This window comes from Tachypleus tridentatus, chromosome 1, assembly GCF_004210375.1.
Source record: "Tachypleus tridentatus isolate NWPU-2018 chromosome 1, ASM421037v1, whole genome shotgun sequence".
Lineage (NCBI taxonomy): Eukaryota > Metazoa > Arthropoda > Merostomata > Xiphosura > Limulidae > Tachypleus > Tachypleus tridentatus.
The window spans coordinates 152526700-152548954 of record NC_134825.1 but is presented as its reverse complement, the minus strand read 5'-3'; the positions used below and the strand labels follow the sequence as shown (position 1 = coordinate 152548954).

The 22255-nt window shown below is 32.7% G+C and overlaps 1 protein-coding gene across 3 annotated transcripts in view; it reads left to right on the top strand.

Annotated features, from left to right (window-relative positions):
- LOC143227453 (putative glutamate receptor) overlaps positions 1–21619 on the top strand; it is a 54381-nt gene extending 32762 nt beyond the window's left edge. For 2 of the 3 annotated variants that reach the window (XM_076458901.1, XM_076458905.1), the window contains 6 exons: positions 1646–1736; positions 4843–5001; positions 10586–10724; positions 14184–14413; positions 16862–17121; positions 21196–21619. In XM_076458901.1, coding sequence (XP_076315016.1) covers positions 1646–1736; positions 4843–5001; positions 10586–10724; positions 14184–14413; positions 16862–17121; positions 21196–21421 — 1105 coding nt within the window. In that variant the 3' untranslated portion in view covers positions 21422–21619. The remainder of the gene's footprint in view (positions 1–1645; positions 1737–4842; positions 5002–10585; positions 10725–14183; positions 14414–16861; positions 17122–21195) is intronic. The other variant, XM_076458910.1, reaches the window with a different exon arrangement.
- The last annotated feature ends 636 nt before the right edge of the window (positions 21620–22255 follow it).

The following is a 22255-nucleotide window of genomic DNA, read 5'->3' as shown; positions in this document are numbered from 1 at the left end:
ACTCGTTTGGGTTGAGAAAATATTCTATGTAAAATATTTTCTCAACCCAAACGAGCCGTTTTTGCATATAAATTTCACTGTTATTGTCATGTTTTTATTGTAATCAGTAAGGACTAGATGTTGATGTCTCACTGTTATTGTCATGTTTTTTATTGTAATCAGTAAGGATTAGATGTTGATGTTTCACTGTTATTGTCATGTTTTTATTGTAATCCGTAAGGACTAGATGTTGATGTTTCACTGTTATTGTCATGTTTTTTATTGTAATCAGTAAGGACTAGATGTTGATGTCTCACTGTTATTGTCATGTTTTTTATTGTAATCAGTAAGGACTAGATGTTGATGTCTCACTGTTATTGTCATGTTTTTATTGTAATCAGTAAGGATTAGATGTTGATGTTTCACTGTTATTGTCATGTTTTTATTGTAATCAGTAAGGACTAGATGTTGATGTCTCACTGTTATTGTCATGTTTGTATTGTAATCCGTAAGGACTAGATGTTGATGTTTCACTGTTATTGTCATGTTTTTATTGTAATCAGTAAGGACTAGATGTTGATGTCTCACTGTTATTGTCATGTTTTTTATTGTAATCAGTAAGGATTAGATGTTGATGTTTCACTGTTATTTTCATGTTTTTATTGTAATCAGTAAGGAGTAGATGTTGATGTTTCACTGTTATTGTCATGTTTTTATTGTAATCAGTGAGGACTAGATGTTGATGTCTCACTGTTATTGTCATGTTTTTTATTGTAATCAGTAAGGATTAGATGTTGATGTTTCACTGTTATTGTCATGTTTTTATTGTAATCCGTAAGGATTAGATGTTGATGTTTCACTGTTATTGTCATGTTTTTATTGTAATCAGTAAGGACTAGATGTTGATGTCTCACTGTTATTGTCATGTTTTTTATTGTAATCAGTAAGGATTAGATGTTGATGTTTCACTGTTATTGTCATGTTTTTATTGTAATCAGTAAGGACTAGATGTTGATGTCTCACTGTTATTGTCATGTTTGTATTGTAATCCGTAAGGACTAGATGTTGATGTCTCACTGTTATTGTCATGTTTTTTATTGTAATCAGTAAGGATTAGATGTTGATGTTTCACTGTTATTTTCATGTTTTTATTGTAATCAGTAAGGAGTAGATGTTGATGTTTCACTGTTATTGTCATGTTTTTATTGTAATCAGTAAGGACTATATGTTGATGTTTTACTATTATTGTCATATTTTTTATTGTAATCAGTAAGGACTAGATGTTGATGTCTCAAATTTTTATTCTAGTCGATAATGACTGGACACTGATGTTTCACTCTTTTGTTACGTTTTTTATTTTAATCAACAAAACTCCAGTTTCAACGCACAGAAGGTCTACACAGAAATATCAATTGAACTAGTTTCTGTAATGTATGTTGTTTTTGTCGCTTTTGAAGTAAAACATTTTATGATCCGGTTAGTCCGTATAGTTGCAGATCTTTTCCAGAACCATTTATTCTGTTTTCACTTGATACAGCGGACGTAATTACTTTAAGCTAAATGAAAACCTTTTAAAAAGAGAATAAAGTAACTTAACATTCTTTCATTATAATTGCTCACGACAGCCACGTTCTTTCATATGTTTTTGTATTGATCTTATCATTAGTTATGTGATCAAGCTTCCATCAGAAAGAGAGTGGGGAATTAAACTACCAAATGGATCCTGGAGTGGTTTGATAGGTATGCTTCACAGAGAGGTATGTCTAAATCCAACACCATAGCTAATAAAGTATTCAGAAAAATGGAAGGGTGAAATGATGGCCTACGGTCTGAAACCAGTACCACAAAAGTATAATATGAAAAATCAGTACATATATATATATATACGCAACGTTTTAATCTTGAACTAGAAAATAATGAATATCGAATAAGTTCTCCACCTTACTCTGAAAGCAAAAAATGAAGTTAGAAGAAACAGAATTAACCCTGTTTAGGATTATTTTAATAAAAAAGGGTGTTAGTAAATCCATATCTTAACATGTAATTACAGTGAATAATTAACTTAAATTCATCACCAATTAGAGTAAAAACTTGACTTGGTAATATTTTTTACATAAAAATATAAAAAACAAGCCTCAAAGCACATATAATATATTACAATAAATACTAATCACTAGACTAAAAACTATGTATTCCTCCTATAGTTTACTTATGTTTCACTGTTCAAACTTTATGAAAACAAAGGATATGAAAGAGTTGGTTCAACTGTTCAATAGAATCATTAACAAAAAATGTATTTTACTAACTTCCCTTTACTTTTAACCAAACTTACAGTTCCATGTTTGCCGTTAAGAGCACTGATATCTATCCACGAGACTAGTCCCAGAATGTCTTCTTAATAATCACTAGAGAAGTGATCTTTGTTTGTAATGACTATAAAAGTCAAGATGTGAAACTATACTTGAAAATATATAGTGCACATACTTCCCAGAAGAAATTTCGTCTGTGTGGGAAAGTATAACCAATATTGTTTTCTGAATGGAAAAGATTTAAAGTAGAACGACTCACAGTTTTTCTAAGTGGGTCTCCATTACACGAAAATAAAACTGCATTTTCTTGTAACAAAAAACATTGTAGCAAAATCAGTTTCTAAACTACTGTACTACTCACTTTCAGTTCAGAAATAATGGTTTATTGGTAGCTGATAGATCCCTTTCTTACCACAATTCCCAAAGTATTCTTAAGTTTGGATCAATGAGGCTGCAGTATACACTTCTTAGGACAAACATTGCTTGAAGATACATCAAAGGTTTCCTTAGATCTCTCATTTCATAAGATCTACACATTAAACCAAGAATAGAGATAAAACAATAACAAAGCCTGCACTTTTAGATGTGGACATTGTTGTGTATATACTACGACAACAAAAGTAGAAAAAAGTAGTACCAGTCACTGGTATCTTTATCCACTTTGTCACTGTTATCTTTATCCACTTTATTGCTATCTGAAAAAAAATCATTTTCTATTAGTTTTAGTAATATTTCTCTGATTCATTCAAAAGGCATATTAACTCGTTTGTTTTCTCTTAAAACCCGAGACAAAAAAACAGTTTGATTCAATAGTCACGATTAATATAACATAAATTCTACTTCTGTATATTTCTTAGGATATGGGCAATATATTCCTGATCAGAATTTATTCGAGTGACAAAAATTCCATCAGGACATGATCTACACAACCATCAGTAGCAAAATCAAAACAAGATATAATATATTCTGCCGAAATGTTCACTGACACTATAAGGCTAAACATAAACAGACAGTCAGAAGTCACTTCATACAGAATGGAAAATACAAATATTTCTAAAAACAATCCCTTTTAGTTCAATACAAATGATTGTGGATGCGAGATGCTATAAGATAAAGATATATATCAAAGGCAGTATTATATCGTTGTGTATATGAGACGTTATCGAATGAAACTATACAGCAAAGGCAGTATTAACTTATTGTGAATGTGAAACAAAGGCAGTAATACGTTGTTGTTGTTTTCTGTGAATGTGAGATGTTATCAGATGAAACTATATCTTGAAGAAAGTGTTAAACAATTGTGGAGGTGAGATCCTGTTAGATGAAAGTACATGCAGTGTTAAATTATTCTGAATGTGATTTGCTCTCAAATGAAACTATATATCGAAGGCAGTATTAAGTTATTATAGATACGAGATGCTATCAGATTAAACTATATATTAAAAATAACCTAGAACATATGGATGTGATAATAACCATAAATACAGATTAAATCTCAGAATAACTTGAAATACACTTATACCGATAAAGCGTAAGATATTTATCTTTATTCTTTGAGGATTAGGGAATCAGATTCATAGAAAATAAACACCGAAATTCATGATAATTTTATGACTATTATTACTGTTATTACTACTATTTTATAATTTAAGCAGATTGGAATAAATTTAACGAAACTACACCGCCGATCGTCTTATATTAATAGACGTTTCACGAATAAAATAACATATATATAAATATATAAAACAATAATATATACTATACTAATATTAATTAAGCTAATTTTTTTATTAAAATTGTTCTTATTTTATTTCAAAATATATATAACATAAATAAGCATATAATATATATCACATTTATCACTTTAATTAAAATATATATTAAAATTTAAAATCCGACAAATTTATTTTACTTTAATTGTAATAACAACTTATTTGTCCATAAGGATATAAGTTTATCGGGGAGTTATATTTATTAACTCTTCTAAATATTGTTCCAGTTTTAATTTATTTTAACAAAAAAGAATTCATGTTTTATTTTGAAATATTCTTGAGTGGGATATTTCAACCTTCGATCTAAAGTTGGAATTAAAAAATTTTTGATGCAGAACTTTTATAGGTGTATTTAAAAGATAATTTGTAGCCAAACGTAGAACATCGTTCTGCAATTTTTGTAAAATTTTAAAATCATGTAAGTTGTAATTATGAAAGAATATGAAACTTGTTTGCCAGGAGGATATTTTAATCCACTAGAAATAAATATATCGAACAAAAGGCGAAACGAAAATACACCTAATCCACCTCTGTTGTTTGTTTGTTTTGAACCAGAAACTGTTTACATGTCTAAACTTCACACTTCACTGGGATATATTCACTTCCCAAATCATTCTTAATCTCAATGATGTATTTTGATGTAATAGTTTTTAAACCATGTAGCATTGAGTCATAATAACGTTTCGCTTGTAACTTTAACATTCAACCATAAATAAAAATTATTAAACGTAATTACAATTTTCATCCTCTCTCCTGTTTAGAATAAAGTAATATTTATTTAGGAGGCCGACATTGCTCTTAATCAACTAACTGTCTCCAAGGAGAGAAGAGAAGTTGTTGACTTCACCATTTATTACGGTATTGATAGAGAAATCTTTGCTACTAGAGCTCCAAGAACTAAACATCACTCGTTAGCTCTCATCGAACCTTTCACATGGCAGGTAAGAGTTGTACCTCTCTACTCATGATGTAACTTGGCAGGTAAGAGCTGTATCTGTGTACGATACGATATGACTTGGCAGGTAAAAGTTGTATCTGTGTACGATACGATGTAACTTGGCAGGTTAAAATTGTATCCGTGTACGATACAATGTAACATGGTAGGTAAGAGTTGTATTTCTGTTGAGATAATGTAACTTATTAAGAATCACATCTATATATTGTACAATGTTACATGGTAAGTAAGAAGTATATGCGGTAAAATTGTTTAGAATATTCCTAGGTTGAGATTACCATTTCCGGTTCACGGCCGATTGTGGATATCGTAGTAAAACTGTAAAACTAATTATATTGTTTATTTTTAAGTACTACGCAATACGCTAGTTATGCTGTGGCCACCAAAAGTGCGGATAAACGATTTTTTAGTGTGGTTATAAGTCTTCAAACGTGTACTGAGACTTGCTACCTCTGTATAACTCTCTTGTACAATTTGGGCCCGGCATGGCCAAGCGTGTTCAGGCGTGCGACTCGTAATCTGAGGGTCGCGGGTTCGCATCCCCGTCGCGCCAAACATGCTCGCCCTTTCAGCCGTGGGGGCATTATAAGTGACGGTCAATCCCACTATTCGTTGGTAAAAGAGTAGCTCAAGAGTTGGCGGTGGGTGGTGATGACTAGCTGCCTTCTCTCTAGTCTTACACTACTAAATTAGGGACGGCTAGCACAGATAGCCTTCGAGTAGCTTTGTGCGAAATTCAAAAAAATAAACCAATTCGGGAACAACAGGCGAACCAAATAATATACTAGACTTTCACGTGCTCTGTTTTTTATCCCTAGAAAGTTCATAGTTTTTGTTGTGACAAAAGAAAATTTAGTTTTCGCTCATTCAAATCCAGTTTAACTTCTACATTTCTGGAATTTTAAAACATTTTAATTTGATAATGACTTAATATAATCAACAGTATCACATCAGTATAATTCCTATACATTTTTAAGCAGCATTAGACTGGTGATTGCATTCCTGGGTTCCAAAACAGAATATTAATAAATAGAAAACAAACTTTAGGACGGTGGAAGTTACTACATTTAACAGACGAGAACGAAATTTCGTGTTTTGTTTGAACAGGATGTATGAATCTAGTTGTAATATAGATGGTCTAGATAAATAGCTCAAACTCGAAGTGATGTGAAGTAGCCCAGAGTATATTTTTTTATACGACACATGACAATCCAGTACAGATCTCGCCATTAGTCTAATTGTAAATATAAATGTGAATTTTATATCCGAAAGGGTATGACACATCTACATATTGCAGCTTTAATGAATATGTAGCTGCTTTAAAACTACTGCTTAGGAAAACTAGCCAGTTCAAAAGGGTATGACACATCTACATATTGCAGCTTTAATGAATATGTAGCTGCTTAAAAGCTACTGCTTAGGAAAACTAGCCAGTTCAAAAGGGTATGACACATCTACATATTGCAGCTTTAATGAATATGTATCTGCTTAAAAGCTACTGCTTAGGAAAACTAGCCAGTTCAAAAGGGTATGACACATCTACATGTTGCAGCTTTAATGGATATGTAGCTGCTTTAAAGCTACTGCTTAAGAAAACTAGCCAGATCAAAAGGGTATGAAACACATCTACATGTTGCAGCTTTAACTGATATGTAGCTGCTTAAAAGCTACGACTTAGGAAAACTATCTAGCTCAAAAGGGTATGAAACACATTTACATATTGCAGCTTTAATGGATATGTAACTGCTTAGGAAACCTATCCAGTTTAAAAGTACAAAATGTGCATCATACATCAAACAGTATGGTAAGCACAGCTGAAGGAAGGGAGCGAAACTAAAATGGCAGGTTGGGTTTGGTATATATATAATATATTGTTTTGTTTTATGTTCAATCATCGTATTGAAGGCTGGAATACCAACTTAGAAGACAATTTTGCTGTCTCAACCACTGATACACAGTACCCTAATTAATATTATTTTTATTAATTGCACCCCTCCAGTGACACAACGGTATGTTTACAGACTTACAACACTAGAAGCCGTAATGAGCAGAGCACATAAAGCCAATTGTGTAGCCTTGTGCTTATTTACAAACAAAACAAAATAAAACTTACTAATTGTGTTATTATTATCTTTCAAATTTCGAACTAAATGTAACAAGATTGCAAGCATCTGCCCACATGTGGGTGTAAACAAAGAGCAGTAGGAAAAATGGGATATTTTATTTATTTCAGCATCGATTTTCTGTTTTTCTCTCTCTCTTTTCTTTGTTTATTTTAAAGTTCGCACAAAACTCAACGAGGGCTAAGTGCACTAGCCATCCCTTATTTAGTAGTGTAATACTAGAGGGAAGACAGCTAGTCATCACCACCAGCTGGCAACTTTTGGGCTACTCTTTTACCAAAGAATAATGGGATTGACCATTACAATATTACGCCCCCACGGCTGAAAGGGCGAGCATATTTGGTGTAACAGGAATTCGAACCCGCTACCCTCAGATTACGAGTAAAGCACCCTAATCACCTGGCCCGTCGGACCTTTCTTTCTTTTATTCATTTTATGTTCTAAGCATGCACACCTGGCGAAATTGAAGTTTAACTGGGTGAAAGGGTGTACCTACACCCGACGGAACTTCAGTCTTATTCTGCTGGTACCTCATAAACCAGGACACAATACTTAATGACCCAACATATGGTTTTTTTTATCCTAGTGTTGACTGCTTGTTTTGTGGCTGCGTCTTCTTCCACCCGAAAATAAATCTAATAACGTTTCATGTAAGGTTTCGATGTGTTATTTTCTCGCCATCTTTAGTTTTAATGAATATCTCTTGTATTTATGTAGTTATGTAGTTTATTTAAATATAAACACTCACACACAAACACACAAATATATATATATATATATACATACATAGGAACATCATAATGTTTGTGTTAACTTCTCTAGTTTTAATAAAACAAATTCAAACCTTCATCGTATCAACTATTAGTACAAATAGACTGTGTATGTTTTCTTATAGCAAAGCCACATGAGGTTACCTGCTGAGTCCCCCGAAGGGAATGGAGCCCCCTGATTTTAACGTTGTAAATCTGTAGACTTACCTTTGTATCAGCGTGGAGCAAATGTAGAAGTTCTACAGCACAAAACGTAGACTGTCTAAAAGGAGACATTTACGCTTAATATTACTAACCAACACGTGCTTTGTATTATTAATTTACAAAAACAGTCTAAAAAAGAGTATTTCATGTGGTTAAGCCTTCTGTGAGAATATTATAATTAGAAATAACGGAGTGATCTGGTTTTTTTGTGTTAAGTAATGTAACAGCGAACAGTAACAGTTTTTTGGTGTTAGGTAATGTAACAGCGAACAGTAACAGTTTTTTGTGTTAGGTAATGTAACAGCGAACAGTAACAGTTTTTTGTGTTAGGTAATGTAACAGCGAACAGTAACAGTTTTTTGGTGTTAGGTAATGTAACAGCGAACAGTAACAGTTTTTTTTGTGTTAGGTAATGTAACAGCGAACAGCAACAGCCTTTGTGTTAGGTAACGTAACAGCGAACAGCAACAGCCTTTGGTGATAAGTAATGTAGCAGCGAACAGCAACAGTTTTTGTGTTAGGTAATGTAACAGCCGAACAGCAACAGTTTTTTTGTGTTAGGTAACGTAACAGCCGAACAGTAACAGCCTTTGGTGTTAGGTAACGCAACAGCAAACAGCAACAGCCTTTTATGTTAGGTAACGTAACAGCGAACAGCAACAGTTTTTGTGTTAGGTAACGTAACAGCAAACAGCAACAGTTTTTTTTATGTTAGGTAACGTAACAGCGAACAGCAACAGTTTTTTTGCGTTAGGTGACGTAACAGCGAACAGCAACAGCCTTTTTGTGTGTTAGGTAACGTAGCAGCGAACAGCAACAGTTTTGGTGTTAGGTAACGTAACAGCGAACAGTAACAGTTTTTTGGTGTTAGGTAACGTAACAGCGAACAGTAACAGTTTTTTTGTGTTAGGTAACGTAACAGCGAACAGCAACAGTTTTTTGGTGTTAGGTAACGTAACAGCGAACAGCAACAGTTTTTTTGTTAGGTAACGTAACAGTTAGGTAACGAACAGCAACAGTAACAGTTTTTTGTGTTAGGTAATGTAACAGCGAACAGCAACAGTTTTTTTGTGTTAGGTAACGTAACAGCGAACAGTAACAGTTTTTTGTGTTAGGTAACGTAACAGCGAACAGTAACAGTTTTTTGTGTTAGGTAACGTAACAGCCGAACAGCAACAGCCTTTTTTGGTGTTAGGTAACGTAACAGCGAACAGCAACAGTTAGGTAGGTAAGGTAATGTAACAGCGAACAGCAACAGTTTTTTGGTGTTAGGTAACGTAACAGCGAACAGCAACAGTTTTTGTGTTAGGTAACGTGTTAGGTAACAGCGAACAGCAACAGTTTTTGTGTTAGGTAACGTAACACGTAACAGCGAACAGCAGCCTTTTTTGGTGTTAGGTAACGTAACAGCGAACAGCAACAGTTTTTTGTGTTAGGTAATGTAACAGCGAACAGCAACAGTTTTGGTGTTTTGGTTTTTTGTGTTAGGTAATGTAACAGCGAACAGCAACAGTTTTTGGTGTTAGGTAATGTAACAGCGAACAGCAACAGTTTTTTGGTGTTAGGTAATGTAACAGCGAACAGTAACAGTTTTTGGTGTTAGGTAATGTAACAGCGAACAGTAACAGTTTTTTGGTGTTAGGTAATGTAACAGCGAACAGTAACAGTTTTTTGTGTTAGGTAATGTAACAGCGAACAGTAACAGTTTTTTGGTGTTAGGTAATGTAACAGCGAACAGTAACAGTTTTTTGTGTTAGGTAATGTAACAGCGAACAGTAACAGTTTTTTGGTGTTAGGTAATGTAATGATACTTTTGAGTAGATTGTCTCGGCATTAGAAGAATACAGTTCGACGGAATGATTACGGTGGCCAAGTTTTGAAACTAAGAATTCCCGGTTCGCAACCCGAGGCCGCAAAAATGCGCCTTCCGCTCTTTGTGATCGTTGGCGCAGTACAAGCCTGAAAATTAAATTTAAAAACTCGGTCAGACGAGTATAGGTTAGAGTTGTTGTTTTTCACTAGATACTTTCCATCAGGTCCAGCAGTTTAAATTATACGCAGGTAACAAATGTGTACTTCGAATAAAATTCTGACATCAACAAATAAATCTCAATTAGACACAGTAAATGTTCCAAGTGATGTGTTAATTTTGCTTGAAAGTTAACAGGGTTTCTTTGCTAGTTTTATCAAATGATATTTAGTATCCAAATCACATAATTATTGGTATTCTTTTGTATCATAAAGTTTTTTTATTAACAACAGTGTAAAGGACGACGTTTCGAAAGTCTTCCGTCCTCAGGTCAGTGAAGACGAAAAGCGGAAGACTTTCGAAACGTCGTCCTTTACACTGGTGTTTCTACAAGAGACAGTTGCCGTCCATTCTACAAAGTTTCTTCAAGAGGAATGCATTTTGTCAAAAAGATATTTTTTATTCATATACAGAAGTTAATTGATAATTTTGTTTGTATTTTAGGTTTGGCTGTGTATCTTTCTGGCAGGAGCTGTGGCGACAAGGTTTTTACATTCCACTTCCAAACTAACTTACAAAAGGAATACGTTTACTTCTTTGAGCGATACGATATGGTTTCTGTATGGATGTCTGGTTAGTCAAGGTTAGGCTTTTTAATCTTCATATCGAATTGATGTAAAATATAATAATAATAAAATTCTCTCCAATCAGACAGTGACCTGTTAAAACCTGAAAATGATAATTTATTCGCCACTTACAAGATCTTGTAATCTCTATATTTAATTAACTGAAGATTGAAATCTCAAAAATAAAACCAAGTTATCTAGGCTGAGATTTATAAGTTTACAGTACATATGATATCTCTTTATTGTGATAAAATATTTGTGGAAACTATTATCTAATTTGATTTGATACGACGAAGTAAATTTGTAAATAAATGTTTAATGGAGCGGAAGATTACGCAGTTCCATTGGTAACCTGTTTTATCTCGTTACGTGCACAGCTGTTTCAGTAAACTTACACGCGGTTCTCAGTCTGAAAAAAAGCAGACCACTTAAGTACAGATACAGTCATTTGTTGTTTAAATATTAACTTCCAGTTGTGTTTTTTTTCTTACAACGTTATCTAATAGTGTTGGGCAGATATATTTGAAGAAAATAGAGATAAGTGGCTCTTCATTCTGTTGTATCTAGTTCTTCAGTATATATCTTCTGGATACAATATTAGACAGTTGGTTTGCATCTAAGAAAGTCTGGACAAAGTCACTTAATGGCCCTATGTAACATAACCATCAGAAATTGCTAGTTGACCCCTCACAGACTTGATATGGACTTCCTGACCGTAGATGAAGTACTAACAGATAATAAACAAAATGAATTATTAAATCTTGTTGTAATAAAGATCTACTTCAGTTTACAGCACACATTGTTTGAGGTTTGATGTACTCACAATAATTGGTAGTAATACCAGTGGGCGTCAGTCCTCTTAGCAGATGAGTGGGGTCTTTAATTTTTAAACCAATGATCTGAAAAGACTACGGTGATTGGTTAACTTGATGCAACATTGTTAAAGTTGAAGGTTTTGGTAGAGGTTCGGTCATGGTGTGTTAATTCGTTGCGCTTCCAAGAGACGTATATTTTTTTCTTGGCACTATATTGAATTACTATGAAACCAAAGTGTTCCGTCTTTATTAACTGTGTTGAGGCCAAGTTTCTTTTCTGGTGCAGTGTCATAATGAGGTGAACAGCCAGTCACTGGCTATAAAACAATAATATTTGGTCAGTTTGTTTGTTTCGTTACTTTTGTGTAAAGCTATTCGAAGACTGTCTACGCTAGTTGTCTATAATTTTGAAGTGTTAGACTAGTTGAAAGACAGTTGGTCAATACCACCTACCACCAACTCTTCGGCTACACTTTAACCGACGAATAGTGGGATTGATCGTCATTTTATAACGATCCTTATGGCTGAAAGTAAGAGTATGTTCATTGTTCAATGAAGAGAAATTCTACCCCTCGACTCGCAGTTTGTGAGTCGAGCACCCCAATCATCAGACCATGCTAGTCCTTTATCAATTAAGTTGGGATTAACAATTAACAGTTTAGTAATTCTGGGAAGTCCATGGATGTTACGTGACTCAATATTTTAACCAAACACGTAACGTCAAATTACTTAGCGTTGTACTTAGATATAAAACAACGTTTTGCATATCGTCGCCCACACAGTAATCAGAAATATTATTCTCAGACTCCGATTTTGTCAATGTTTCGAGAAAGGGACAGATGACAGTAAGTGATTCCTTCTGCCAAATGTCACCTTAAGAAAAAAGTTGGCTCACTTATACCTTAGCTTAAAGAAGTTGGAATTTGATTTCTTTTGAATTTCGCGCAAAGCTACACGAGTGTTATCTGCGCTATCTGTCCTTAATTTAGCAGTGTAAGACTAGAAGGAAGGGAGCTAATCATCACCACCCACTGCCAACTCTTGGGCTACTCTTTTACCAACGAATAGTGTGACTGACCGTCACATTTTAACGCTCTTACGTCTAAAAGGGCAAGCATGTTTGGTGCGACAGGGATTCGAACCCACGACCCTCAGACTATGAGTTGAACGCCTTAACCTGGAATTTGAGGAATCTCGTGTTCTACAGGGTTCTGGTTAAAACTTCGTTTTCATTAAAACTGATTCATTAGCTTTACTAAGTGAATGAATATTATAGTGCAATTTCTAATTTTTTTTCATTTCATCGAAGAACAATTTAAGTTTAAGATATTGTTCCTTCATTTTTATATTTTTTTCATTTATGAAAAAGTAATTGTGAGTTTAATTACGTAGCTACTTTAAGTTTAAGTCAGGTAAACTATAAGAAATACTATTGAAATTAATGTTGACAAACTGTATGTCTAAAACTCAAAGAAATAAAACTTGTGTGATAAAAAAATAAACTCAAAAATAAAACACGTGTGATAAACATGTAAACTCAAAGAAATAAAACTTGTGTGATAAAAAATAAACTCAAAAAAATAAAACACGTGTGATAAACATGTAAACTCAAAGAAATAAAACTTGTGTGATAAAAAAATAAACTCAAAAAATAAAACACGTGTGATAAACATGTAAACTCAAAGAAATAAAACTTGTGTGATAAAAAAATAAACTCAAAAAATAAAACACGTGTGATAAACATGTAAACTCAAAGAAATAAAACTTGTGTGATAAAAAAATAAACTCAAAAAATAAAACACGTGTGATAAACATGTAAACTCAAAGAAATAAAACTTGTGTGATAAACATATGAACTCAAATAATGAAACATCTGTGAGAAACATTTAAATTCAAAAATAAAACTTGTGTAATAAACTTGTAAGCTCAAAGAAACAAAACTTGTATGATAAACTTATGAACTCAAAAATAAAACTTGTGTGATAAACATATTAAACTCAAGAAATAAAACTTGTGTGATAAACATATAAACTCAAAAAATAAAACACGTGTGATAAACATATAAACTCAAAAAATAAAACATCTGTGGTAAACATATAACTTCAAAAATAAAACTTGTGGTGTAAATATATAAACTGTAGAAATAAATCTCAGACTATTTTAGCTCAAACTAGCTTCGATGGTTAACACGTTTCTGATATAACGAAAGTAAATGATGCAGATTTGGCGTTTCTTCCTATCTTTGGGATTGAATTTTTCTAAAGATTTAGTCACATCTGAAATGTTTTAAAATGATATATTTTTCTGAATATATTTCAAAGCTTAAACTTAAGTACGGATTTTTTAAAGCTATAATGTAAAATAAAAAAACTGTTTATTTCAAGTTTTTTTCGTGCTACATTAATTCTCAGTAGAATTTCGTAACCATCTTACAGCTTCGTGATGACGAGAAAACACTTGAAGTAAAAATGTAACTCAAGACGGCTAATATGGGTATTAACACTTTTTGTTAACCTGAAGATGACCTAAGGAAATCGAAACGTTGCTCCCTATTTCATTTTAATAAAAGTTTTAATACCAATACCAACTGTCTTGAGACACACCTTTTAATGTATTTTGTATTGACGCTAAATATATGTCTTCAATTTATGCTTTCCTCAGGAAAAGAAATTCCCTTCATCAAACTATGTAGCGTGAGAATGTTCTTGGCCACTTGGTGGTTCTTTGCTGTAACACTTTATACAACATATGGTGGTACGCTGAAATCACACATGACCATATTGATGAGGGAACAATCGATCGATACGGTTGAAGCACTGAAGAGGGAGCTCTCTCTAGGGCGTTACGCATGTGGTTCCTTGAAAGGATCAGTGTTGGAAAGTAGATTTTTGGTAAGAATGTTTAGGTTTATCTTACTAAATTACTTTAGGTTTATTGTGCATTACTGTGTTTAAAATATAATTTAAATAGTATTAGATGGGATGAGTGAACTTGCAAAATTTACCTTTCAATAAATACCAGGCTTTATAGCAGAGTAACAATACTTAATATACAACAAAACTATTTTGTCAGCTAAAGAAAACTGATTGATATTTGTACTATTTCATCGGAAAGATAGAAATTTTGTTTACATGTGAAATTTGGTAAATTACTTTCAATTTGTATAGGCTGAGATTTGCTTGGTTTGAATTTCGTGCAAAGCTACATGAAGACTATCTGCATTAGTCATCTCTAATTTAATAGTGATAAACTAAATGGAAGGCAGCTAATCAACATCATGCGCCGTTAACTCTTGAGTGACTTATATACCAATGAATAGTATAATTGCCTGCCACATTATAACGCCCCCAAGAATGAAAGTGTGGCATGTTCAAATCTATGATACACAAATTGTAAGTCGAGTGCCCTAACCACCAGGCCATGTTAGGTTGATTTTTAACGAAATGATATAAATTAAAGTAACATTAGATCCACTGAGAATCACAAATTTTAAATTGTGGTTGTTGATGCATTACCTGACTTTATTAAGCTATTGTCGTGATAATAATCACTTGAATTTATGTTGTCATTCAATTTATATTGTCTGTTAATTGCGAATCAAAATTAACATAATGTATTTTAACACCTTAATTCACTGCAGAGTGATAACAGCAAAATAAGTGTGTGAAAAATCTCAACCGTGACTCTCTGACACGGTTTGAGCCTTTTGAGTAATTTGTTATTACAATAACTGGGTTATATACTGTAACAAACTTCAATTACGAATAGCTAATGGCTCAAAATCTTTACCACTAGCTAGAAAATACACAGTTCCTAGCTTTACGAAGGTCTCACTGGATGCCATTAATAGAATTAATTTTTCAATGTGCTTTGATGCTTAAATGGAAAGTTCTACACATCTTTGACATTTTATTACTTCAATGCTTTTACATTATCTGGTAAGTTTTCTAAGCACCTCTTAAATTTCTTTAAAGATATCTAAGCTCTTAGATTAAAAAAAAACAAACCCCCAGTGGCACATCAGAATGTCTGTGGACTTACAACGCTAGAAACCGGGTTTTGATACCCGTGTTGAGCAGAGCACAGATAGCCCATTGCGTAATTTTATGCTTAATTACAAACAAACAAGCACAATCTTGGATACTAAATGTACACGAACATTTTTATTAAATTATATAACACTGTTAATTGTTCTTATTGAATGTTTAGTTTAATTCTCATAAAAGAATGACAAAAAATGTTCATTAAATATGTTGCCAAATAAATTTTCTAATAAAGCTATAAACATTCACGCTGACTTTTTTATATTACTTTCATCGAATTTATAAAAATGTCTTTTGACTTAACATCCATGTCATATTTATATTTTAAATTCTATATCGCTGGATACTTGTGATACAGTTTTGGCGGTAGAAAATAAGTCATTGCTATCAATAGGAGCCTATACTTTTACTTAAGTATACTTACTAATAAGTTACTGTTTTTTACTGTTCAGCATAATTTTTAATTATTTTACATCCTTCATTCTGGCTGATAATCTCTTGTTGTTTCTGGAGAGGTTCTGGTACAAATGTAAAAACTTGTTTTGATCTTGGGTTTTTGGATTGGAAAAGCAAATTTACCATCAACTTTTTCATTCCATCTTATTTTAGACAAAACAGTTGTAAATGGTCCATTTTTCAACGTCTGTATACTGTAATATTAAGAATAATTTCTAAGGATACTATATTCCATTACGGTTGAGTGTATTGCAGTTTCTGTGAACTATTTGACTGTTAAAAAAGAAACGTGTTTAGGGAAAATGTAGGAAACATCTTTTCTGTTAGACGATTTAGATTCGAAACTCAGCTTTTGCCATCACATGTATTTCTTCTTAGAACTTTAGATCTTCTAGAAGAGGGAAGCAAACTAGAACCCAGATTCGAAACTCGGCTTCTACTGTCACATATTCTTCTTCCTGGATTCTAGGGCAATAAATTAGCAGCCGTAACATTGGATGCAAAGCAGTCAAAATGTAGTAACGCAAAGTAGCAACTAATCTGTAATTAAACTTAGGTGACTATGTAGGCTATTAGGTATGGCAGATATTATATTAAATTTTTTGAAAAGTAAAACGTAACACACGCATGTTACGCATAATGGTCTGAAAAAGCTTATGTGTATATATATATTTGTATATGAATTACTTAACAAATCTGCATGTGAACATAAAACATTTACGTATCCTTTTGTTTCTAAACAATTTACAGATGTCATAAAAGACATCTTAATATATATACCATATATTTTACAGTACAAAATACTCCAGTAAAGTCTCTCAATAACTGTGCCTTTTACAGAATCCAGATGACCCAGTTTATGGAGTTTTGGGTGAGGTAGTTAGAAAGGATCCTCAGAATCTAGTAAAAGATATCACGGGTGGTTTATTAAAGACGTTAAACAGTACTTTTGCTTACATCGATAGCTACGAATCAATACATTTCCATGCAGCAAAATTAGGAGAGAAAAAATTTTCCTTTTCTAAAGATTATTTCAGGAATATTGCTTTCGCCATTGCTCTTCAAAAAGGTTCTCCTTTGAAGGTTTCGTTTGATAAAGTGTAAGTACTTAAACTATACTCTTAGAATGTCTTTAAATCACCGAATATTTTGATTTGTAAGATGCACAGTCATATCAACTTTGGATTTATTATGAAATTACTGTTTTTGTATTTATTCAAAGAGTTGTATACTATGGATTTTGCTTTTTTCTACATATAACTTAAAAAGATTAGACGTGGCCCTCAGAGTAGAATTTTGCTTATTTATTCGTATATAGTAATATATATATGCGTGTCTGAATATTTAGTTAACGACAGAAAGAGGAAATAAAAACATGCATCTTTAATATTGTGTATCTTCATGAAATTAATAAAACACATCCAAACCTAAGTAGAAGTTCAGGCATTAACCCTATATTCACAATACGTATTAAAATATAGTGACCGGACCACAATGTCGTACGAAACCAATTAATATTAATTAGTCCTAACTTACCTCCTGTCCTCCTGTCTCAGGCAAGAAGCTAAAGTAAAAGTCTTCATCTCATTTTTAAGAGTGAGTAGACTTACTATAGCTACGGTTATTTTCCTAGTCATTCTTAACATTTAGTTTCTCATGAAGTTCTAATGACGTTTCTAGTGACTCACTTTAATGAATCGAGTTGTATTGACGTTCCTATTGATTTATTCTAGTGAATCGAGTTGTATTGACGTTCCTATTGCCTCATCCTATTGAATCAAGTTGTACTGAAGTTCCTATTGACTCACCTCAGTGATTCAATTTGTATTGGCGTTCCAATTGAATCAAATTGTATTGACGTTCCTATTGACTCACTCTATTGAATCAAGTTGTACTGAAGTTCCTATTGACTCACCTCAGTGATTCAATTTGTATTGGCGTTCCAATTGAATCAAATTGTATTGACGTTCCTATTGACTCACTCTATTGAATCAAGTTGTACTTATGGTCCTATTGACTCACACCAGTAAATCAATTTGTATTAACGTTTCTATTGATTCATTCTAGTGAATCAATTCGCATTTAAGTTCCTCTTGACTCATCCTAGTGAATCAAGTTATATTGACGTTCCTATTGTCTTATTCTAGTGAATGAATTTTATTGACGTTGCTATTGATTACTCTATGTGAATCAAATTGTATTGACGTTCCTATTGACCCACCCTAGTGAATCAATTGGTATTGACGTTTCTATTGACCCACCCTAGTGAATCAAGTTGTACTGAAGTTCCTATTGACTCACCTCCGTAAATCAATTTGTTTTGACGTTTCTATTGATTTATCCTAGTGAATGAATTTTATTGACGTTTCTATTGATCCATTCTAGTGAATCAAGTTGTATTGACGCTCCTATTGACTCATCCTAGTGAGATATAGAACACTGTAACGACTCCATACGAATGACAAAGAGCTCGTTTGTCCTTAAATAATAGAAGTACATTGGTTTTGTCTCATACTCTAAACGTTTCGCCGTAACAACATCATCACCTTCTTAGAGATGTATATTTTTTTAGTTTCAGTTTCATTTCAAAACTCATAATCATTGAATACATTAAGAAAAATATAAAACTTCTTCTTCCTGCAGATCTTAGTTTTGTGTTCTGAAAAAAGGGGAACTACAAGATATAATCCTATTATTGTATTTATGATATTAAACTAAGAAAATCATATTCCTATTTTTAAAACTTGGGGTTATGCTTGACAATAGAATTAACCAACGTACAAACACTTTCTGAGTCCTACACTATTCGCTTAACTGTTTCGCATATGATTAGCTCAAAATGACCTATTATGGGAACTAGAATGCTACAACATACGTGATGGGAATGACATTAAGTATCTCTAACTAGTTTATATATGTAATAAAAATAAAAAATTTGTGGGGACTTATGAAAATACTCTCAATGAGTTGTAAAAAACTAATGCAAGTTGGCATTACATTGGAACTGTTCGTAAGTACAAGAGTTTCTAATGACGAATTAAAGAGAACTGTATATATTCACCAAATATCACAAGAACTACTTACATTGACATTGTCCTGAAAGGGGTCAGAGTAAGTGAGGGTTACTCTAACCCTCATGTAATAGTTACTTTTATATCCTACTGTAACTGCCACCATTTCACTGGAACCATCACCATCCACAAGGAGGAAGAAAGGAATCGACGCGCCTGATCCTCTCAGATATTTAAGGCCTAAAACCCAACAAGGGAAGTGCAAATAGAATGCACTAATATATCTCTCCTATGTTCTTAATTATTTCAATGCTTGTACCAAGTACAATGTACTGACAAGTACGTCCTTTAATAAGTTCGATACTAACAATACAGTGTATTAAGTAATATCGTGCTTATATTGGAAATAACATACGTTCTTCGTGTAGTGATATGAACGTAATATAAAACACATTCGATATATTTGATAAGAGCTCAAGTTGCATGATTTGTCATCTCAAAAAATTAAAGGTTTCTTAACGAAAATAAAAAAAACACTGTCGTCAAAACTGGGATAATATAACATTTTCAAATAGTAAGAATAGCATAGTAATGTAATAAAAATAATGTTAAGGCACAATAATTATTTATTCTTAAGCTAGTTTACAGAATGTTTTTTAATCTTAAATACACAATAAGCCCTGAATATCGTGTTTTTTTGTTTAAACAAAATTGTTGTGTTTTGAATTAAGCACAAAGCTACACAATGGGCCATCTGTGTTCTGCCCACTGCGGGTATCGAAACCCGGTTTTTAGAGTTGTAAGTCCCCAGACATACCGCTGAGCTACTGGGGGGGGGGCTTAATATCCCTATTATTCAACCTTACACAGAGGTCTATCCTATAGTTCTGTTTTATTGTTTTTTTATAGTTATTTTTGATTAATCGATGTGATTAATAAACGTTTTTTTTCATTTGCTACAACTATTTATTTTTATTTTATACTAACAATCAATATTATTAGTTTATTTACTTTTTAATAATGGTAAACTTCATCTTCATTCTAGGAAACCATCAATCAACGTTTAAAATTGACTACAGCGTTTTTTTCTTTGTTGAGTAAAATCATATGAAAGTTGACATCAGTGACACGTTTTTGTTTATACTAAGTAATATGTATTTTGAGCGTGGCTGTATTCACGTATACTTTTAGCATCGGGACAGCTTAATCATCACATTTTACCATAAATCTAAAAAAATTGAGATTGTATACATCAACAGTCTGATGAATAAAAATAAATGTTTATATTTAAGTTTATTAATCACACCGGGTTTTGCGTTAGATGAGGTTCAAACGCAATGTAAATTCTTATGCTAGAATCAAAATAAAACAATATTTGTAATATGCTTACTTTGTAAAGGTAGGCTTTTTTCTTCGCAGACACCTTAAGAAGAAAGGCCTGTCTTTCGAAAGTGGTCAAGTTATAAGATTTCGTACTTTTGACTTTGATTGTTTTGGGTTACGTGTTTCCTTAATATCGTGAATGTTTGTAATATCCTTTTTTATTCTAATTTGGTGTACATTGAGCATTATTTTATATAGATTCATACCTACTTTAAATTATTTATTAAAACTTGCTAATTATTTTGATATTATTATTCTTCAATTTAGATTTTAAAAGTTTTCAGTAATTTAAAACGTCCAGCTTTCAATCATTCAAGATTAAATGAGGAAATCATAAATAGCAAAGTCGACAGAAGGAGACATAACTGTACAGCAATTAATGTAGAACAGGAAATCTGAGGGTCGTGGGTTAGAATCCCTGTTACACGAAACATGCTCGCCCTTTCAGCCGTTGGGGCTTTATAATGTTCTGGTCAGTATCACTATTCGTTGGTAAAAGAATAGCCCAAGAGATGGTGATGATGACTAGCTGCCTTCCCTCTGGTCTTACACTGCAAAATTAGGGACGGCTAGCGCAGATAGCCCTCGTGTAGCTTTGCGCGAAATTCAAAAAACAAAGAAACAAACAAATGGGTTACGACATGAATCATATTCCGATTTTGAGTGTTAGTGATTTTCAAAGTGATTTTCATGTGATGAATAAATGAACAAAACCATAACATATTACGTACGCACTAGCAAAGAGCTATAAAAATTTTTGTTTGTGAATTATTTACACAGAATAAAGAGAATAAGTGAATCTGGCCTGAGACAGAAATGGATTAGAGAAATAAAGGAAGAAACGCGAAGAAAAGCCCTTCCTACAAAACCTGAATCCTCTGTACGCCCTCTACAGGCAGAAGATCTCTCGACAGTATTTTATATTTTATTAATAGGATATTTTCTTTCTGTTTTCCTTCTTGTACTTGAGCTTTTTCTTTGCAAATATAAGCATATGAATATATAACGTTCTAGACAGAAAATAAATAAGCTATGTTGAAATTCAATCATTTCATGAGATTGATAGTAAAATACAAAATAAGTTTAATTTCAATTTTGATTCTCGTTATTCTTCAAATGTTAAATACTGTTTTCTCTAGTTGTATCAGTATGTAACCATGCACCTATAGATACAAACGACGCTGTGTTGAAATAAACATTAAGGATAATTTCGAACTCTTCCTTTAATTGAGACAACACAGAACGGCCATGTCGTTTTTGATTATAACGCATTGAGTGTGAGTGGTAGTGTGGAAGGTTAATCACACTTTATACGAACAGACTGTATATTCTATCACAGTTGTGTGCTGCCACAACTAACCGTTATGGCGCCAAGGACAACATGTTAAAAAAGTTAAACGTTTGTGAAAGCAAAGAGCTTCAAAACCCAACTTACGCCAGTCTGTAAAAATATTCTCATATATAAAGTGAAAGTTATGGTGACGAAAGAGAACCGTTCAACCAAAAGGACATTTGTGATCAAATTACTCACAATTCATGGTACGATGACACTGATCATACACTAGTCCAAAACATAATGAACAAATATCCCATAACATGGGAAGTCTTCTTTCACGTATATATAAATTACCTTTAGAAACTGTTTAGACCCTGAAAAGCTTCGACGACATAGATTATTGATAGATTTTACATATACATATTTTAATATTTTGTGTAACTTTTGAAGAACAAAATCTAGGATATTAATAATTCTTTTATTTATAATATGCATAAGAAGATTTTGATCAAGATATAAATACGTTTTTTAAAATTATTTTTGTTATTATTGAACAATTACAGC